General features: G+C 40.4%; 2 protein-coding genes across 5 annotated transcripts; both read right to left on the bottom strand.

The window, feature by feature from the left end:
• Positions 1–387: 387 nt before the first annotated feature.
• Positions 388–10101, bottom strand: tmprss2 (transmembrane serine protease 2). 4 transcript variants are annotated; one of them, XR_015103050.1, is made up of 15 exons: positions 9954–10100; positions 9655–9706; positions 9301–9493; positions 7320–7412; positions 6629–6745; positions 6410–6539; positions 6009–6125; positions 5850–5890; positions 3616–3787; positions 3280–3452; positions 3105–3200; positions 2402–2544; positions 2171–2323; positions 747–851; positions 388–678 (listed from the first exon to the last, which is right to left on the bottom strand). XR_015103050.1 is itself a non-coding variant. In XM_086130795.1 (14 exons), exons 2-14 carry the CDS (start codon positions 9667–9669, stop codon positions 843–845), a joined length of 1452 nt encoding a protein of 483 aa, XP_085986921.1. In that variant the 5' UTR covers positions 9670–9706; positions 9954–10100; the 3' UTR covers positions 388–842. The 4 variants fall into 4 exon arrangements, 2 of the variants coding, with proteins under 2 accessions (XP_085986921.1, XP_085986922.1); XR_015103051.1 differs by having other exon boundaries at positions 751–851; XM_086130795.1 differs by having other exon boundaries at positions 388–851.
• Positions 10102–12208: 2107 nt separating this feature from the next.
• Positions 12209–17939, bottom strand: acat1 (acetyl-CoA acetyltransferase 1). The gene is made up of 12 exons (XM_086130797.1): positions 17807–17939; positions 17215–17262; positions 17010–17127; positions 16670–16765; positions 15380–15480; positions 14897–15040; positions 14550–14700; positions 14380–14475; positions 14173–14286; positions 13051–13115; positions 12776–12933; positions 12209–12632 (listed from the first exon to the last, which is right to left on the bottom strand). Exons 1-12 carry the CDS (start codon positions 17855–17857, stop codon positions 12512–12514), a joined length of 1263 nt encoding a protein of 420 aa, XP_085986923.1. The 5' UTR covers positions 17858–17939; the 3' UTR covers positions 12209–12511.
• Between the last annotated feature and the right edge of the window lie 720 nt (positions 17940–18659).

Genomic DNA, 18659 nt, shown 5'->3' with positions numbered 1-18659 from the left:
CAGCGTTTTTGTCAGCGCATTATTGCTTTTTTTAATAATCTGGCAAAGGAGCCTCACTTCCGTCCACGGCGCCTGCATTTCTTTGGTTCCACTGCTGTCCATAGCCGAGATCAGGCTAGTACTAGGTGAAGCTAACTACAAGAGGCTAAACTGATTTGTGCCACTTCCAGCCATTGGAATGTGTGCCGATTGTGTTTTTCTTGTTTCAGCCAGGTTGCTTTTGTGATATGAAATCCTTCGATCGATATCCCAAAATGCACTTTTCAGCCATTTTCCGTAGGTGGAAATGTGGGTGACTATTCTGTCTTCTTTGCATGCATGTGCGTGTTTATCTGGCACAAATCAACAGGTAGTAAAAAGGCTCTGAGAGGAAGTCAGAAACTGTAGTAAAGTTGAATGACTTTCTCTTGACAAGAATATTTACTGAAAAAGCAAGACACAGATATCAGAACTGAGGCTGCATTCAACAGTGATTTTTAAGGGGTTTTTTTCTAATCAATGGTATTTTTTTCCCCCTTTTGGTGACATACCATCTGACGGACTCAAATCAGAAATTGGGACATTAGTTTGAAAGGGATACAAGAAATGCAAAATTCTGAACATGGTCCACCTGATTCAGCAATCACCAGAGCGACCGAGCCCCTGCCAGTGTTGAAGCACACTTCAAATCCTGTGTTCCTTTGTGCAAAAAAAAAAAAAGTCTTTATTTATGTACATTTGTTCAAATAGTAAAAGACAGTGCATACCGACATTTCCATTCCAAAGTGCAAAGTTTTTGTTTTAATTAGGAACCCCAAGCAAAGGATGATGTGTGTTGCTGCTGCTGCTGACCAGTATTTCCATCACTCAGTCTGTTGAAGAGAGAAAAAAAGAAATGTAACAATTACAGTTCAAGAACGACATTTATCCCCTTCGAAACAGGAATGCTCCATTTCCATTTTACTCCAAAGTTAGTTTTGCTTGTTTGTTTCATTTTCATGTGTACTTATAGCCAAAGATCCCCAATCAGTGATCCAAATAGGGGGTGCCGCAATTATTGGCTACTTCTGTCCCACAATGGCGCGCAAAGGTGCAAATACCCTTTCCACCCAATTCTGCCAGCCCCAAAGTCTTGCAAAATACCAAAAGAAAGAAAACTCCACTCATGCATGCGCACAGTTAAACTACACTTTGGTCTCGACTTGTGGCCAGAACAAAAACAGGGTCCCAAATATTTGCCTGTACAAACAAGCATATTTAATTGACAAGCTAATAACAATAAATATTTTATTGCTCTTATACAGTATTTTGCAGTGCTGTTGAACTCCACATCATACTGAATAATTCTAATAATTGCTTTTCATATGAGGTAATCAATTAAATTCCCTTGATACAGTTATACAATTATAAACATACCGTATGTTATTAATCACCCTGTCTGTTGCCCGAAGACAGCTGGGATTGGTTCCAGCATGCCCGCGACCCTCTTGAGGAAAAGCGGTTCAAATAAATGGATGGATGACGGACGGTTATTAATCCATCTCAAATTGTAGATTGGATTTCATTAGTGCCAATATATGTACCTTGGGATGTCACATGTTGCTATTGACATTCCATCCATCCATCCATCCATTTTCTGATCCGCTTATTCTCACAAGGTTCGCAGGGGGTGCTGGAGCCTATCCCAGCTGTCTTCGGGCAGTAGGCAGGGGACACCCTGAACCAGTTGCCAGCCAATCGCAGGGCACACAGAGATGAACAACCATCCACGCTCACACTCACACCTATGGACAATTTAGAGTGTTTAATCTGTCTGTCATGCATGTTTTTGGAATGTGGGAGGGACCCGGAGAAAACCCACGCAAGCACGGGGAGAACATGCAAACTCCACACAGGGAGACCGGAGCTGGAACTGAACCCGGTACCTCTGTACTGTGATGTTGACCCTGTTTACATTCCATTTGATTTTTGCTTCTTGATTCATCTTCCACAAACACGATATTAATCAGAATGCCATGTATTGCGCTTCCAGGGTCGCATAGAACATATTGTAAAGAATATTTTTGACTTGACTCCCCTTTTAATCGAAAACAAAAATTCATTCTAATTTAACTTCAGAAAAATACCTGCTTGCTAATTATGCACTGTCCTTCAAGGCTCATGTCATTACTGCTGCATTCAGTCACTGTACCTGCATCTTCCAATATATCCAGTCAAGAAAGTAGGGTACATTGCCGTAGACCCCTGGCTTGTTCTTCAGAGCACATTCAATCCCCCAGCTTGTGTCTCCAGCCAGCCACCACACATCCGCCTCTTTGACCACCAACGGCCCTCCACTGTCACCCTGCAGCGTAAATGAGCGATGCCGTGACATGTCTGTGTGGGAGTGTGTCAGTGACAAAGGCAGCAGAGCCAAACTCACCTGACATGAATCGACGCCTCCGCTAAGTTTGCCAGCACAAATCATCGATTCTGTAACTGCCCCGTTTAATATTTCACGATTGTTACACGCCTCTCTGCTGTAAATTGTCACCAAAGCCTGATTGAGTTTGTCTGGGGATGGACCTGAGGAAAGTGAAAGCATCCACTTTAACGCTTTCATGCGCACTGCAACCTGATAACATGATAAGCTGTCCACTGTCGTAACTGAAAGGGTTAAGGGTATACAGGGTTGAAGCCACAGTCTCTCTCAACTGTGTTACTTTATTTGTTTTAATTCCAGAAAATCTCATTTAAAAAAAAAAGAATAAAAGGAAAAAAAAGGTTTTAAAGAAAGAAAACAACCCCCCCCCGAATTTAATCAAGCTCGATAAAAAAAGAAAAAAATAGTAATTCAGAGAAATCCTTTTAAAATGTGTTTTCAAATAAAAGTAGATCATTATTTGTCTAACAATTCTGCTATTATATTTAGCACCGTAGCCGCCACCAGGCATTGCCAGGTGATCATGTTTAAAATAGTAGAACAGTGTCGAGAACAACCAATCTTCTTTCTGTGCAATTCTTGCATAGCATAAGAAAATATTTTATCTTTGTCCCAAGATGAATTTCAATTAAAAATAAAACAAAATCAAACATTTAAATGAAAAATAAAATTCAATTTTTCTCAGTGAAGAAGTTCGTCTTACCAGATGATCGCAAAGATCCCCAACCTGTAATCCATGCTGCATCTCCAGCTAAGAATTCCATGCCGAAGTTTGGCAAGCACACCGGCTTTACTTTCTCTGTTGGATCAACAATTCATTCGGTCATGTCGGGAAATGAATTAGGGAAATCAAGCAAGAATCTTGTTGTTGGATTTACCTGAAAACGTCAAAGGTGTGTCAAGCTTCAGAAGTGCGATGTCATTGTCGTATGTTTCAGAGTCATACTTCTCATGACTGATGATTTTTTCAACTTTGTTGCCGTGATAATAGCTCATTTTAAGCAGGCTTATGTCGCCGGAGTACACGGTCCACACTGATGGTCTGGAGAACCTGCAATTTGAATTTTTTTTTTCAATTTATTCCCATTTATTCAGAATATAATGGACTTGCACAGGCCAAATATGGTCAAGACACAAACTAAACTTTCATACACAATTTTCCAAGAGAACCAACATGTCAATTAGAGAGATTAAAGATGGGCGTAATAACTCACCTTTGGAAGCAGTGCGCAGCAGATACAATCCAGTATGAGCTGATAATGGAGCCTCCACAAATGTGTCCTCGACCAGAAATCTGGAGACTGACCTGCCATGGCCAGACTCCATTTGAAGCCTCCGTACCCCCTACAATGCGACTGCTGGGGAATGCAGAACTTTCTCCGCAATCTGAAGACAGAAAAAAAATTATTAGTTTAACAGGTCGATTGCTTATCTCAGACATCAGCAATTTCAAACAATACTTTTGCCCCAAGGATGGGAATCCTGTTCGTAGAAACAAAGGACCCATTTTGGTAAGCTGGCATCCGTGGCGTAAAAATGGGCAAAACTATCAATTACTGAAAGTGCCCTTCACTCCTCCCTGAGTTGTCATCTTACCGTGGTGGAGGAGTTTGTGTGTCCCACCAACCTGAGAAGCTAAATTGTTAGGAACTTTAGCTCCATGGGAGGTTTAGCCAGGGAAAATCTTAGGGGTGGGCCCAGACAAAGAACACATCCTCCAAAAACAAAGCAGGTCACCTTACTAGAGTTAGGGCTCAATGGTAAGCACCTTGCATGCACCTGGCCGTGCCCAGGCCAAAATGGAAACATGGGTCCCCCCCGCTCTGTGGGATCACCAGCTGCCGGAGTGACCAATGGGGGTCAGGTACCAAAAAGCTGGCACCTTGGCGGTCTGACACATGGCTATAGAAGTTAGGAACGGCACCTTTCTGGCACGGAAAGAGCCTGAGCTGTTGTACAAAATTCAGAAGTTCCGACAAGCTATAGTCAGTCTTATCTCGATGCACAACATGTGCTCGGTAACCAGTCAACTTAAGAGGGGTTGGACTCTGTCCCACTCTGTAGTTATCCATGGTAAGTCATTGGCCTCTGTTCTAGCGGCAATCCCTGCGGCCATTGGTGGACACCAACGGTGAGGAATGTTGTTAAGATAAAAGAGTCCTTCAGGTGCTTTTTGACCTGCAGGACTCTGGAGCAATGGATGCAAGCTAAGAGGAATGTTGCTATGGTGGCCGCTGAGGCAAAATCTCAGGCGTGGGAGGAGTTCAGTGAGGCCATACAGAATGAGTTCCAGATTACTTTTAGGAAATTCTCGTCCACCATCCCGCATCTCAGGAGCAGGAAGCAGTACACCACACGAGCATTGTGTATAGTGGCCGTGGTCCTCTGCAGACCTCGACTTGGGATATTGTGAGTCAGAGCAGAATGCTTAAAAAGCCTCAAGTCCACCGGCATTCCTTCTTATAAGGAAAGTCCAGTGTATCTGAAGTTGGCTTTCTTTTTTCTGGGGTTGAGGTCGCCCAGGTGATCAAATACTCCTTGGCAGAGATTGGCCCAGAGTTCTTCAAGACTCTGGATATTGTGAGGTTGCCCTGGCTGAAATGCCATCATGGACAGTGCCTCGGTATTGGCCTACCGGAGGTGGTGGTGCCCTTTTAGAAAGAGGGGACCAGAGAGTGTTACATTACATGGGATCACACTTCTTCCTTGGTCTTATTGGGAAGTTCTATTCAGGGGTTCTGCAGAGGCAGGTCCATAAGGAAGTCAAAGTCAAATTTCAGATTCAAGAAGAGCAGTGTGACTTTTGTCTGGCCTTTGAACAGCGAACCAGTTTTATACTCTGAGCAAGGAACTGGGGAGTGCATGGGAGTTCGCCCAATAAATCTAGATTGGCTTTATGGACTTGGATAAGGTATTCAACTGTTTCTCAGGGGTATTGTGGGGGTGCGCTCCATGAGCATGGTGTACCTGACCCCATAATATGGGCTGTTTGTTTCTTGTACATCCAGTGTCAGACTTTGGTCCACACGTCCGACAGTAAGTTGCATTCCTTTCCAATGTGGGTTGGGCGACACTTCCCTTTGTCATCCAAAATGAAAAGTAGCGAGATGAAGTAGGGAATACATCTAGTTTGAGTTACATTAGGTGGCACTACTAACTATGACGAGGCTGAGTATATTCAATTGAAATTGCAGCACAAAATCTGAAATCTGATCGGCTTGCCGGCCCTGACAACGTACCCCGAACCTGGCATGGCTAACTAACACTGGTTGTTTTACAAATGATGTCAGGAAGATGACACAGACTGTAGATTTTAAAGATATACCCTGATGTTTAATTTTTGCTACTTTTAAAATGCATCAATTAATATCTACTTTTTGGCAACTCATATTAGCTATAGCTAAGCCTTTGGAATATGAAGAATTTAAGAATTTAAGCAGTATCTTACCCATACAACGAAGCCCAACAGATTTCCCTTTGCAACTTTGACTGATGACAATAAAAAAAAGTATTTCAGTAAACATATCACATCATATATATTACATGTCTGAAAACAAGATACAACATTTTCTTTTAACTATGATTGTGCATTAGCTAATTCACACACCTGAAAGAGAGTTGGGACTGTATTAGCGATTTATGGTTGCTGCCAGGCATCAGCTTCATGAATCCTCTCAAGGCTAAAGTGCCCACATTTGTTTGCCTGTAGGTTACATAATCCTGCCTATGGGCCAAACAAAAGAAAGCAATCAGTGAGGTTGTACAAACATACTTTAACACAAATAACAGAAATGCTAACTTTCCACTCACATTATTTTCAGGAGATCAGGTGTCATATCAAGCACATTTAAAAATTTCTTCTTGGCTTAATGTCAATTGAGCGGAATCCATTCAACCAGCGGTTGTATATATCTATGTATTCGGGGGACGTATTACTGTGGTTTTGAATCCCATGTAAAACTCCACTCAAGAACAGGCAGCAAATGTTTATATAGTCGAGAAGCTCACCTCTTGTAACCCATCTGCCCACACACAGCTTTCCCAAAATTGTCATCCCATCTGTCACCACATACAGGAATCCACGATTGGCTCTCAGATGAGAAACTCTCCAGCATAAAGTTGCTTCCAGAAAGGCGAACTGTTAAATAACAAGAAAATCGCTGAGCCAAACAAATCCTATGCACGGTTTGTGTGTCCAAGACTGAAAAAAAATGTAAAGGTTTTTACAGCAGTTGGACTCATCCTCGCCATGCGAACAATCTGTGACACCATCACACCACTGGGAGGTGCGTAGACACTGCAGACTATACCTGCATGACTTGCCCAGTGCACACTGGTAGTACACTGCCATGAAACACACAAATAAAGATATGAAGACACAATAAATGCTGCTGAGAGATAAACTACCGTAAAATGCATTCAATTGTGCTGATGCAGATGTAAGCCACATCCACTTCATCGTGTTTGTGAATTTGGTAAATGCGCTATGCCTCACTGGGCATTCCTGCCGCACTCCCAGCGCATCTGCAAATTTGGTTACAAAAAAATAGTCTCCATTTTAGACTTGCAAAAAGCAGGTTTAACTTGTAGCAAAGATGATGTAATGCAATTTGGGGGTATTTGAGCAAGGCAGACAAATTCAGCGCCGATGTGTGTGGTGGATGTCATGGGAATTCATTTATAAAAATAACACCACCCTCTGAAACATTGTAGAAATCAAGCAATTGAATGAATTGTCATCTTAAAAATAACTTGAAAGAAGCTCAGACTAGACAAAAAATGAGACACTCCTGTGTTCTGGAAAAACCTGACCCAGAAGTTGTATCTTTGCTTAAGCCTTCGAGGTTAAAACTGGGGGTGGATGGCGGGGTTGTGACTTACAGGTGTAACGGTCTAATGGTAATAAACTGTGACTTACGGAAGTACCACAATAAGAGGGTGAGGATCACCAGAACAAGAAATACACATATGGATGCACACAGGATACGTTTCCATGCACACCTCGTTCTTCCTGTTAGGATAAAACAGACTTTGAGTCACAATGTAAACATCAGGTACTTTGTCGAGACAAGGTAAACGCAGTTACATAAAAATGTAAATTGTAAGCCCTGAAAGCTATACGCACTGTAGTTTCACCTCTACTTTAGACAGTGTGACATGCAGAGACGTTGCAACAGGGCAGCCAAACAAGGAAATTGACGATGAACATATTACTATAATGTAGGCCAAATGCTAAATTAGCGCAGTTTTATTACATGCGCATGGGGATGTCACTTGAAAAAATGTGGAGTGGAAATCATGCATATATAACAAATCATCACATTTACAAAAAAAAAATATGTTAACTTAATCTATGAACATATTGGTACAATGCAGGACAAATGCGAAAACAGTTGGGTTTTTTGGTTATTTATTACTTATATGCATCAATGACATTGGTCAACGGCAAATTTTAATCAGAGATGCCTTTATGTGTCTAAATCAGAGGTGTCAAACATACGGCCCGCGGGCCGGAATCGGCCCCCAAGGAGGTTCGGTCCGGCCCGCGGGATAATTTAAAAGTGAAAAAAATGCATTAAAGACAGAATGCATGTTTTAAATAAAATGCAATTCCTGGATTATCCGCTAGGGGGCACCCTGTTTTGATCACAGTAGAAGACAACATTGTTTTGATCGGGGAAGAAAACAGCAGTCTCAGTCTGTCACCGAGATAGACCCAACGCAGCAAATGATATGAAAGCGCCAATCAATGCTTCTTGAGACCAAAACAAAGGAAAGAGATGAGATTTTGGTGATTCATAGCTCAGTATGGTATCATGTTAATGGTTCGGCCCACTTGACATCTACCGAGTCCGTATGTGGCCCACAATGTGAAATGAGTTTGACACCCCTGGTCTAAATATAGAGTATTTTGGACGCTGATTTTAAAAATATCTTTACTTTTTACTAGGAGACAATTTGTTCTATCAAAATTTGTTCAATATTGATATTACCATGGTTGTATCGTAATTTCCAGACTAACAAAAACGCACCCGATTAAAAGCCGCAACAGCTAAATTTAAAAACTAGTTTGCATATACATTAGCCACTTTGGACTGATAGCTGTGTGTCTCCACCTTCTTAAATGAGGTACTGTCTATCTTATAAACACTGGTGGATGCTTTTTCCCCCCCTCAAACAATGCTGAACAAAGCTATAGTTACAAAGCATGCCAGAACTTTTCTCAGACTCTTGTTACATGAAGCTAATTTGCAGATGAGCTTTTTTTCAGTCTGGCCACATGATCAAGACTTGTACATGCGTAGAACGTAACATTTGAAACCCCACCCTCCAGAAAAAAAAATCCTGGACATATCCCTGTCAAATAAAATGGAATATTGACAAAACGATTTGGAGTGGTGTCGACAAGAAAGTTAATGTTTCATGGTCTTTTTTTTTTCCTGTGAAAAGCCTGAAAAGGGTTATCTGGTTAATACTTACAGTATATCATAATTAGTGTTGTGATTTATTTTCAGATTTACTTATTTATTTATTTGCTGTCAAGATCCCAGAAATGGTTGATATTTGGTTATGTGTGGCTTTTTGGAAAACAATAAATGTTTATGATTAGACACCTCTGTGATCGTCACACTTTTTTGTTTTTATATATATATATATATATATATGTATATATATATATATATATACACTGTATATATGTTTTGTTTTTTTTGTTTTTTATGTTGATCCATATAGGGTGAGGTACAACACTAACAATAATACAATCATAAGAATTCAAAGGGGATGACAAGGACTCTTTCTTGAGTGATACAATCAAACGTTTGTCTCGCAACTCAGGGGAGTGGGTCAGCGAAGGGTTCTGACACAAAACAGGGTATAAACCAGCATTTAGTGACTACCTTTGTTTTCTGTGGTATTTTGTGGTGCGGCAGGTGTCGTCGTTTGGTGGGTGTTGATCGGTTTGGGAGCAAAGGCGACGTAGCTTGGAGTCGGCTCAGGGAGAGTAGGATAGATCCCTTGCTGTGGGGCGAATGGCGGGGGTCGACTTTCCTCATGCTGGAAGCCGATGTTGTCGTACGTGGGACCATTTGTCTGAAGAAGAGAAAAGAAAATAGTTCAACAGTAATTTCGAATGGCTAAAATGAATCGATCCGTAATTGCTTTGGTACAGTATTATAAATATTATTTGAAAACAGAAGTAGATGAAACTCCGTAAAGTCCAGTACTAAAAGTGTTTTTTTTAAATGACCTACCTGGTTATTATTCATGTTAAAACTGGTCACACCGCTTGTTCATGAAGGACGTCTGGAAATTACAAAAATAATTTGTAGTATTTAGTCAATCATAGTTTAAATGTAGACTCAGTGTATTCAGAAGAAAAAACAGGTTTTATGTTTTCAATTTCGCACGTGATGTCATGCAGAAGGGGAGAAAAAAAACAATATTTGACTAGCTTAGTTGATATCAGCTTCACTTTTTAAAACGAAATATTCAAGGGTTGCGTTATAGCAAAGTACACCGGCATACACTGAAGCATATTTATCAGACGTACCTCGCAATCTTAATGTCTCCAGCACTCCGTTTTTCTCTGTCCTTTCCCGCTTGTTCTGTCTCATATTCACCCAGAAGAAAGTAATCAACAGCCATGACCACACCTTCCTTTTTTTCCCCACTGTGTGCACAAGCCAGCCTGTTGTTTGTCTCTTCATTCAAATGTCTCTTCAAAAACGGAATGAGCAAACAGGTATTGAGGCCGGCTATTGATACACCTAATTCTCTGATTAAAATCCAGAATACCAGTGAGATTAGTCAACTCAATTCCTCCAGTTTATCAGCTAAAATCCATTCATAGCCACATTTGATATCTAACCAGTTCCGGTTTTATTAATCCTGTTAAATCCACATTTTAGGTCCACAAAAAGACATCTTCTACTTTCACTCAAACAAAACAAAACCAAAAAGCGTACATAGAAATGCATCATTTAAAACTCATTTCTTGAACTGACTCATAACTGCCGGAGGTGGGATGATAAGTACATACAGTATTCCTGTGGATGAAACATTGATATGACGCATGTTTTGGCCCATCATCATGAAGTTAGCGCTCCACCACCTTTTTTTTAAATGAACGATCAAGAAGGTAACTATAACGATAACTATTGGTAACCTCCAAACAAATGGGAAATGTCAACTCTGAAAATACTTGTGGCCAAAGGACTTAAACTCTGTTAATATTTAGCTTAATGTTTGACTGCGTTGGCTGGCAGAAAAAGGAAAAGAATGAGAGATGAAACTCTTCCACTGAGAGGCTAAGGGACATTATGTTCTTGTTGCGAATAACAACTCAACACCTCCAACCAGCATTTTAAACAAACAACACATACAAGTTCTATTTTTTTAAACATTGATCACAAACGAAATGAAAACCTAGGTAGTAACTAGTAGTTAGACAATAAGAAACATTTTTTCCTTAAGATTTCTGCTTTTAAGAGGTTTTATTTTTTATTTTTTTTAAATGTATACTGACTGAGTCATCGGTTTTCCCAGCCACACACTTGGGTGGGGTAAAATGTCGAACATCTTACATTTATACGACCACACTCATTTGTTCAAAATACATAAAGTACATTCTGGTTGCACTTTTTGACATCCAAGGTGATGACACGACACAAAAATATGAATGTAAAACTGAAAGACAATCACAGCTGAGATCGTGACCTATTCTCATATCTGAGGGACTTGGAAGGCAGAAAAAAAGAAAAACAGCAAGTTGAAGGAATATGTACTGGGGACCATGAACAATAATGGCAACTGATTCAGAAAAGCTAAATATTCCTCATCCATGACCTTATTTTAGTGAACTGTTTAATGTTGTCGGCTCTCAGAACCAACTTTTTTTTCCAATTCTCAGTTTGAACCTTTTGCTAGTTATTAAAAAAAGGAAACTATTTCGAGTATAGAGACACTTTTGTAATTGTTGTATTAGTTGTATTTAGTTAAAACGGGTTTGAGTACTAATAGTAAAAAAAAAAAAAAATCCTCATTACTTTTACATTAAAGTATATTCGACTTTTTCTTCCTGTACTGTGCGTGTACTTTTGCCACCTCTGGCGGCCACCCAGATCTACTACTACACCCGGTACAGTACGACACTTTCGTGCACTCGAAACAACCGAGGAATATCAACATGATTGTATCCAGACAATGTCATATATTTTTTTAAATTGCAACCATAGATAAATCTGCTTCAACGAATAGCAATATCTATTTTTAAAACATTCCTAAAACCTGCAATATGACGTGAAATTTGAGTTCGTACCAAGGAAAAGCCAAAGGTAGCAAAATCACGGCAATGAAATGGCGCCGCCTAGTGGCCAATACAGAATCTACAGTGACCAACATGACTAGGTACGGTAGACCACAACTGATTTCTTAAAAAAAAAAAAAACTTGAACATCTATTTTCTATGGCATATAAAATACTCTTGAAAATGTTGGTTATTGATTTCAAATGAAACTTGTCAATGTGCAGAGACAAATTATATCAAATGTATCAAATGGTGGAAAAATAAAGACACACCAAATGAACATTTGGTAAAGCTCACATTTGAGATGTAACTGAAGAAATCATCCACAAGCGAGTCTAGTCATTGTCAGCATTCTCGGGGGGGGGGGGGGGGGGACCCTCTCGTGTCCACTGAGAATTGATTTTCTTTTAATTTACACAGTGAGTGCACTCACTGGTCTGCCCACTTGCTACAATAAAGGGAAGATTTTTTATTTTTTTACAAAAGACATCTATACAGCATTGCTTTTATAAAAACTATTTATTCAACCATTTCAGTTCAGAGTTAAATATTAACTTATTTTCCCACCTAATTGTTTAACAAAGGATGTAACATTGGAGTTAACATTGGAGTTATGATGTCATCGGAGTTAAGTCCTTATGTGTTGTGTAAATAGGCCACCTGGAGCCTGACAAAAAAAGAAAAAAAAAGGGCATTCTTCATAATAAAGCGGGGAGCTTTGCAAACGATTTGGACGCTACAATCCCTCACCCACATATTTCAAAGAGAATATTAAAGGGGCTGTAAGCGTCCCTTTTCCATTTCTAGAACTTCTGGATAATAATAGAAGAGGCTCCACCCCCTCCATTGCAGATACCTGCCAGACCGTACTGGCCAGACTTGAGGTTGTGCACCATATGACCCACAATTCTTGCTCCAGACATCCTGAAAGGTGAGAAAAGGGGACATGATTAGGAACTACAAAAGGTTACGTACCACACAGTAACAACAACTACAATAATAATGCATCAGTATGACTGAACTTAGACATATTTTAACTTTTATTTGGATAACTTTTTACTGCTTACCCAATGGGGTGTCCGAGTGACACGGCTCCCCCGTTGACATTCACTTTCGCAGGATCAATGTCCAGCATTTTGATGTTGGCCAGAACGACCACACTGAAGGCCTCGTTGATCTCCCACATGGCGATATCATTTTTGGTCAGCCCGGCTGCGTCCAAGACCTGACAGCCACACACAGATGCCCTTTGGATTTAATAACATCTCTGACCTGGAAGTACTTCTTTAATTAGGTAATTAGCAATTACAGGAAACTCAAAATTTAGATTATGTGTACATACTTTTGGTACAGCGTATGCAGGAGCAATGGGGAAATCAATGGGTGCAACGGCTGCATCAGCAAATGCTACGGAGCAGAAAGAAAAGACCAAAATTACAGATTTGGTTTATAACAGAAATGTGAGACTTCAGGCCACTCCAAACACAGCTAAGCTCTCATTGGCGACCAACATGAATCAAATACTTGACAACTTCGTCAGTTCAGAAATAAACATTGAGTTATCATTTTCTGTGTTGCTATGAATAAAAAAGTCAAGATGCCAATCGTCATTGCTTTTGAGCAGTGAAACACTTCCACGATGCCCAACAATGTGTGTCGTAACAAATAGACTGTTGTGTGTAATGTTAAGTGTCGAATTTTCACAACCGTAAGGCGCGCTTAAAATACGAAAATGTTCTACAAAATGTGTGAATGCTGTTGTGTGACTCCAATGAGGGGTCCACTTGACTGACTGACTGACTAATGTTGTGCCGGCACGCTGCTAATGTAGAGGAAAGTAACCGAGGACACCATGTGGACGTTAAAATGGGAAGGGTGGAAAGAGGACGCTAAAGGCATTCCCCATAGGGCCGGGACGTGTGCTGTGCAAAACAACTTCCTGAAAATGGCACCTACGAAGAGATACGTTTATGAAGCACAGTTTATTTCAAGAATTAAAGATCAACTAATCCATGGTGTTTGGTGCTTTAGTTTTATGAAACGGCGCCATCTATCTATCCGGGCAAGGACGACAGTGGGGCAGCAACATCCAGCGGATTAAAAGAAAAAACTGGCCATCTTCCCGCTCCTACTGTAATAAAAAGTGTAATGTTTAGCATTACATTAAATAAAGATTCTTTCCTGGAGATTTTAATCCCTTATTCTGCCGCGCTGGCGGCCTCACTTGGCTTCTATTACTGACTGTTCTCTCAACCATTCCCCACATTCCTACATAACCCGCTTGGGCTACGGCAAGTGATGAGGGACAAGCATACTTAGCATTTTGAAACACAACAGCGCTGGATGAGTTACGCCACAATTTGTGAATGGATTGTGGATGCTTGGGCTGTCTCATACCCCGTAGGGAATAAAAATCAGAAGCTTTCCGTTTTCACAATTAGATTTCATCATAAATTGTCCTTACATACAATCCTGGCCAGTGGAGTGACATTATGTCTTTTTGCAGCGTCTGCTGTCATTAATACAAGGGCAGCAGCTCCATCGTTCAGAGTGCTGGCATTGGCGGCAGTCACTGTGCCTAAAAACAGCAAACAAAACATACTAAATAAGGCATTTACCAAAAAAAAAAAAAAAAAAACAAACAATTAAGGTAAGACAAATTGATCATTACCATTCTCTTTCTGAAACACTGCCTTAAGTTTGGGAACTTTACTAAAGTCCACCCGCCTCCACTCCTCATCCTCGGACACGACCACATCAGGTTTGCCTTAAAGTCATGAAACATACAACATGAAAATATCACAGAGAAGTATGAAGAAAAAAAATTGCGCTCTTACCAACCTTTCTGTGGGATGCTAACTGGAACAATCTCTTTGGCCAATACCCCCGACTCGTATGCAACTTTACTGCGCGTGTATGAGCTGATGGCATAGCTGTCTTGCTCCTCCCTGGTGATGCTGCTTTTCTTTGCGGTGTTCTCTGCACAGTTGCCCTGTTTGGTGATGACATCAAAGATTAGCGCTCACGTGGAATTAGAAGCTGACCTATCAGACTAAAAACTTCCATTGACTCAACTCCACCACGTGGATAATACTATCTTATACTGTACTTAAATACTGTGTATGCATTGTGCTAACAAATACGTGACTTTTTCCATGTTATGTTTACGAGTTTAAGTGGACAGTTACCATGTGGAATTTATTGTATACATCAGTCAGTCCGTCCTTCACAATGAGGTCTTCCATTCTAACGCCACCGTAGGATGGCGTTTCTCGAGGCATCACGTAAGGCACATTGGACATGCTCTCCATCCCTCCTGCCACCATCACTTCCTGAACAATAATTTAAAAACACACAAATAATTCAATGTTCATTTTCTCTAGTGGAGTACACACAACACTCCCACAAATATGAACCGCTAATGAAATTCAAATTTGCCAATGGACAATGTTTTTTTCTGGCTAATTCCTTCAATTATGTAAAAATCACCACGCAACATGCATCTCTAGCAAAGCTAATATTGAATGAAAGATTTAAGAAAACCAAAACCCAAACAACCTCCGTCTAATTATGGACAATGAGAGATGGATACAAAGCTTACTTTTCAAATGGGGTGCACTAATGCACGTAGAGAAAAAAACAAAACACAAAAACACAAAGGCTTTATCTACCTGGTGTCCACACATTAGACTCTGGGCTGCCATCATGATTGACTTCATCCCAGAGGCACAAACTTTGTTGATGGTTGTTGCTGGAGTGCCAAGTGTCAAACCTAAAAGTAATACATTCAAAAAGTTCATCCACTCTCAGAATCAACCACTGATAACATTTCACAGTTATGTTGAGTGCTGTCGCATGTATTTGTAAAGCATTTACCAGTGGAATGTTCAGAATTAACACAGATGTAATCATCTCTGGCCTGTATTATTTTATTATCTAGAGCAATAGAAATTTTCCTCTGTGATGCAATTGAACCTTGTTCATTTCAAACATGCAGCTTTATTTGTTTGTTTGTTTTTTTTACTACTCATACGTTGCATTTGAAATCAGTTGATAATAGCTTGGAGCAGTGCCACTTGATGCTATTTTAGGAAACCGAATACATGGGATAGCACATACCCATCGACGGCTTCTTTTTATTTTAGATCACAGTAGCTGAAGGTTAATGACGATGCAACAACAAGGATCAGTTGCACTTCTTACAACACAGGTGTCAAACGCAAGGCCCGAGGGCCAGATCTGGCCCGCGCCATCATTTTATGTGGCGTGCGAAGGCAGATCATGTGTGTCAACTTCCATGATCCTTTCTAAAATCTGGACCGAAATGTCAAATTGTCATGTGTATTAAATAACATTGAGATTTTGCAATAAGTTTCTGGTCCTGTTCACACTCACTTGAACAACAAGTGAACAAACAACAAACAAATAGTTGACTGATTTCAAAACTAGTAATACACCATTTTGTTGCGTACAATTAATAATAATATGTGATGATTAAACATTAATTTGGCCTCCGAGGGAAGACGTAACTCCAAAGTGCCCCGCGACAAAAATTTGTTTGACACCCCTGTCTTACAAGGAACCTCAACTCAATGAGACACGTGGAGAAGATGCTACTTTCAAACATTTTTAAGTATGTACAGCAATTACCATACCATAAATTGGTTGGCTTTATTTTATTGTCCGGTATTCTGTGACAACTGCTATTTTGAAATGATACGTGGGGTTATGCGCAACTGAGCTCTTTAATATCAACCCTTGAATATTCACTGCATGTTGGTACAGAGAAATGGTGGCATCTTCCCAAACAACAAGCACATGGATGGAAATGTGACCTTTATAGAACAATCACTTCAGTGAGGCACAATGGATAGGGCCTGTGCAGTGTAAAATTATTTTAATCGTTCATAGGGGGCTTTCTACTCTTATCTTCATGGTAGATAAATAGTGTAACATCTCACCTGCTCCAAGCAACGCTTGTCTGGTGGGAGCCTGTCCTTCTCCTGCTTGGAGCACATTGCCCATGTAGACCTCATTCACATCTTCAGGCTTTATTCCTAAATTAATACAACTGCATTTAGTGACATCAAAATCAATGTCTATGTATGACCAAAGCACAGGTTTAAAAAAATTAAACGTCCTTTATAAACGGGTATACAAACTTGAAAACAACAGCTGCAACTGCTTTTCACAATTACGGAAAATGTATTTGATGCCAGGTCTATCAGTGGATCTGGTTAAAAATACATTAAGGAATCGGAGAAATGTGAAACTCTGCAACGTGTTGGGAATAAACTGTACCTGCTTTATCTATAGCTCCCTTTATGGCAACAGAGCCCAGTTTTGTAGCTGGGACCGCTGCCAGGCTGCCCTTGAAGGAGCCCATTGGAGTGCGGACTGAGCTAACAATGACCACTTCCTGAAACATCACAACAAAATCTGCGTGAAGTGTACACTCCAAACAAGGACGAGGGGCATACTGTAAATATGCACGCTCCAAACTTACATTGAGAGATGGACGAGACGTGTAGGTTCTTGACAGGTATTTGTGAATCTAAAAAAGGAGACCGGTGACGCATAAGACTCCAAACATGAATGAAAGTTCAAAAGACAGTTGTTGAATTTGTGAAAACAGCTTAGCAAGGAAATACAGGACAATTCATGTTAGCGCCCGCTTAAGTGGGCACAATTTAAACTTGCCTTGGCTTAGAAAGTTCAAAAGACAGTTGTTGAATTTGTGAAAACAGCTTAGCAAGGAAATACAGGACAATTCATGTTAGCGCCCGCTTAAGTGGGCACAATTTAAACTTGCCTTGGCTTAACGTTATGTGTCATAATGTGAATGCCTCGGAGTAAAAAAAACAATGATCGGCAGATAGCAAGAAACAATTCACTTGAAAATCAATAAATGAATGTGGTAGGCGACCCGTGTCAATAATTTATGTTCACAATCAAGGACGAACGCAATCACAATGAAGTTAGCTAGTTAGCTTAGCCGCTAAATATTTACAACTGCAGGAGGCACGGACACAAGGTAATGCAACATATGACAAGGGGCAGCCTTAACGTAGTGTATTGCTGAACACACCCATGCTTACCAGGCGCTTGCATGTTCCGGCGCGTATGGTTAAAAGTCCACTGGATGACATTTTTTAACCCGATGAGTCCACTTCACCTTCGGCTGTGCACTGACACCGGAGAGACTCACGCAGCCAATCACATGGAGAGGCGTGTTCCTCTGACGTAACCTAAAATTATTTCGTCGTGTTGTTAAAACGCAATTTCGCCACCTTGAGGCTGAAAACGTTGTTGCTGTTGTTTTGAGGTTTTTTTTCAGAATTCTGAGATTAAAGTGAGAATTTTGCCAACCTTATTTTTTTTCTTCATTGGCCCCAACCTCTTCCGTAAACCGATGTAGTCTAAGAGTCGATTTTTTTTCTGTCGCAGGTCACATTCAAATAAGCGGCCATTCGCACTCACGCTCTCACCTGCAATTTAGTCTTCACGCGAGTTTTTGGATTGTGGGAGGAAGTATACAAATAAACTCACACAACCAAGAGTAGAACATGAAAATCCACACAGGATGGCTAAAGCCTAAATTCGAACCATAAACCACAGTGCTGTCCAAATGTTTGGTTTTACTACCCCGCCCCAGAATCAAAGGACAATTGAGGCACATGGCTTCGAAAAATCACAATGGCTATTCGGGGGGGGATTAAATTGAACATTGAATACTGTAAAATTTGCTGACTTTGTGGCTAATACTCTGTGTTGTTGTGGCAAAACCACCCTCCACAGAGGTTTTCCTCTCACTAAATTGGTAGGTAACAACAGTGGAATGGGAACTGCAAGATATAGACTTAAATGCTTAGGTGAGCCCATTTGTAAGCTGAAATGTTCATAAATGTAGGTAATGTTCCCCACTGAAATGAATGGAAGTGCAGTTCATCC

The sequence above is a fragment of the Hippocampus guttulatus genome, chromosome 15 (genome assembly GCF_054856545.1).
Source record: "Hippocampus guttulatus isolate MCC_2025c chromosome 15, RoL_Hgut_1.0, whole genome shotgun sequence".
NCBI classification, from domain to species: Eukaryota; Metazoa; Chordata; class Actinopteri; order Syngnathiformes; family Syngnathidae; genus Hippocampus; species Hippocampus guttulatus.
This window is presented reverse-complemented; position numbering and strand designations above follow the sequence as displayed.